This window comes from Oratosquilla oratoria, chromosome 4 (genome assembly GCF_046742065.1).
Source record: "Oratosquilla oratoria isolate Oo_2021 chromosome 4, ASM4674206v1, whole genome shotgun sequence".
NCBI lineage: Eukaryota > Metazoa > Arthropoda > Malacostraca > Stomatopoda > Squillidae > Oratosquilla > Oratosquilla oratoria.
In genome coordinates, this window is record NC_134780.1 from 21410550 (window position 1) to 21413524 (window position 2975).

General features: G+C 35.7%; 1 protein-coding gene across 5 annotated transcripts in view; it reads right to left on the reverse strand.

The window, feature by feature from the left end:
* The window catches only part of EMC10 (ER membrane protein complex subunit 10), a 63535-nt gene extending 60692 nt beyond the window's left edge, over positions 1-2843 (reverse strand). For 2 of the 5 annotated variants that reach the window (XM_076183592.1, XM_076183591.1), the window contains exon 1: positions 2695-2830. In XM_076183592.1, the coding sequence (XP_076039707.1) occupies positions 2695-2787 (93 nt within the window). In that variant the 5' untranslated portion in view covers positions 2788-2830. Of the gene's footprint in view, positions 1-2694 lie in introns of all 5 variants that reach the window. The other 3 variants (XM_076183596.1, XM_076183595.1, XM_076183594.1) reach the window with 3 other exon arrangements.
* Positions 2844-2975: the final 132 nt, after the last annotated feature.

Consider the following 2975-nt stretch of genomic DNA (forward strand, 5'->3'; position numbering starts at 1 on the left):
ACCTGTGTTTAATAAATCAGTACCTGCAATTCATATGTCATCTGGATCATCCTCATCGTCATGAGAGATGTTGGTGGGCTTTTCAACCATTCTCTCAGATTGCGGGGTATACAAGGTTCTTGCAGCTTGAAAGAATGCATGGATTTCAGCTCCATAGCATTCCTTCAAGAAAATGTACCTCGCGAGGTACTGTCGAAAGTACCAAGGCCGTGATGTCCATCTTGTAACTGACGTTTCAAATAGACCAGAGAGATGACAAACACTTGACAGACGACAAGATGGCATCCCGATCCTATGCTACCAACTTCGTTCATTAGCAGATATGCGTGTAGCAAGGTATTTTTTATTTTCATTTCCGCCCAGAAATTCACATATTACGTTCATGTATTATAATTTACTTAATCAATATTTAATTTTCTAACTCTATATCACGCCCATGTGCAAAACTAAACAAATACCCAATTTTCTTTTGTTATAGGCATAGCCATAGCCTATACCACAAAGGTGAGCACAACTAAAAATCTACTGTGTTTCCCTTTGATACCACCTCCTTTTTGTGATGGGTTTAGTGCTGTGCATAAATCACTATATAGCATTCTCTGCCTCTCTGCAGTGAATAGAGCTTGAGGAATGGGACCTTTCGCAGTCAGGCTCGTAGATTCCTATTAGCGCTAGATTTTTCAATCGTCTCGGATTTCACGAGGCAAAGGGGTGACTTAGCTAATTTGGAAACCGATATTTAAAAAAAGATACGACATAAATTGCTGCATAAATGTATTTAAAATTAAAAACATGACTCTTAATGTTATAATTTTTACTTACCAGTGTGTGATAAGGCTTTGTTAATTTAATTATAAGGTAAAACTAAAAATAGGTAATTATTTTTACTGAAATAAGTATGAGTAGTAAAAATAAGAGGATGTTGATTTCAGTTTGTGCATTTTATCTGAGTGTTGAAAAATAATGGATATCACTGTCACGTCCTGTATATGAAGATAATCGGTGAGATAAAAAATAACAACAGTGGTGGCGGATGTATGAAGTGAACGACGTTTGTGTAAAGAATAGCCTCTTAGATCTGCTGGGAGCTATTTTCAAAGAAATATGACTAATTTTACATGTGCCGTGGCAGACTGTGCGTCAGATTCAAGAAAAAGTAAGAGAAAGACAAATGTTAATCGTACTGAAAAAATTAAGTCTTTGATGCAAAATTATATTTTCGATACATTACATGGATTTGCCTATTGCTTGGTGCATTCAAATGAAAGTATATATCAGTATACATCCATTGAAGTCAGTAGAAAATGACAAATTGCTTGGCTTGATACAATTATAGGCTGTTTTATGAATATCATCTGTAATTATAAATAGAGTCTCAAACAATGCTATATGCCATTTGCAATCATGAAATTAATTTACTTAAATTTCAGACACAATAATGTACAATGACGGTCTCACTAATTGCCGAACAAAACAACAAAACCCAAACAAGGACGGGTTTTGCTCAAATGCACACTTCTATATATATATGATTGCATTATTTGAACTATTTTCTTTAAAATGTGTGATTTCCATGTAATATGATCAAAGAGAAGTTACGTTTTTATCCTCTGCAAAATTACCGAACACAGCTACGATTCGTCCAGCCCGCCGTCTATGATCACTGGTGGTATGGATCAAACTACACTCTTAAGTTTCTTACTGTTGTGTTAAATTACATGAAAATCACACATTTTAAAGAAAAGAGTTTAAATAATTCAACTATATGCAGTCTATTACTCTAATAACACAACAGTAAGAAACTTAAAAGAGTGTCGTTTGATCCATACCACCAGTGATCATAGACGGCGGGCTGGACGAATCGTAGCTGGGGTCGGTAAAATTGCAGAGGATAAAAGCGTAAGTTCTCTATGATCATATTACATGGAAATCACACATTTTAAAGAAAATAGTTCAAATAATGCAACCATATATATATATAGGTGTGCATTTGAGCAAAACCCGTCCTTGTTTGGGTTTTGTTGCTTTGTTCGGCTTTTCTCGGTTTTGTTCGGCAATCAGTGAGACCCTTCAACGATACACCTCTGTAAGCTTATAAAACTTGCCCAAAAAAGTATTTATTTTTCGGCAAGAATTACAAAATCTGGCGGTGTCTGGTATCAAATCGCTCACTGCGAAAGGTCCCATTTTAGCCTCTCCCAATAATTCCAGGAGTCCCTGACTAACCTCCTTGTGAATACACTCTGGACCTATTTGAGTTCTTATATCTCTTTGACTGAGTGTGGAGACCATAGGCATAGCTGGCATCTACATCTACATGCGGCGGCTACCTTAGTAGCTAGTACCCATTTCAAATTTAAATTACATGTCTCTAGGTCCCTATCTATACCCAATCCAATACTATACTGTATATCGCATAAATGAACATACATTACTCTTAAGCCACGGATTCCAAGCTATATTTTTGCCAGTCTCATCTCGCTTTCCACTCCAATATGTTGGTTCTCTGGTCACAACAGGTAATTTATATGCAATTTATCCTATTATGCTTGTAGAACTTACCTAGAAGAGGTTAGACGATGCATTTGGCCTAAGCAAGAATACCGGATAATCATAATCATAATGCACACCACTGTACTACATAATATGAATTACCCTTCTACATTATAGGCTACGAGTTTCTCCAATACGTACCTGAAATGAATATACGCTGTTTGCTAATACAGCTAAGGTCAGGAAAAATGTGAAGATTTGCAAAAGTCCTAACGACTTCATAACTGTGCTCATGTTGTGTGACTGTCAACAAATGTCGTGTCGTCTGCGGTCTGTCAGAAGTGTAAATAGAATCATATGGATAATATATATGCATATATTGAAAATAGAATAATAATAACAATTATACATTTTACGTAGGTTTTATCTTTATTGTATTTTTTCCTTTTTGTACGCATTATTTTTTTGGTGAACCAGTAAAT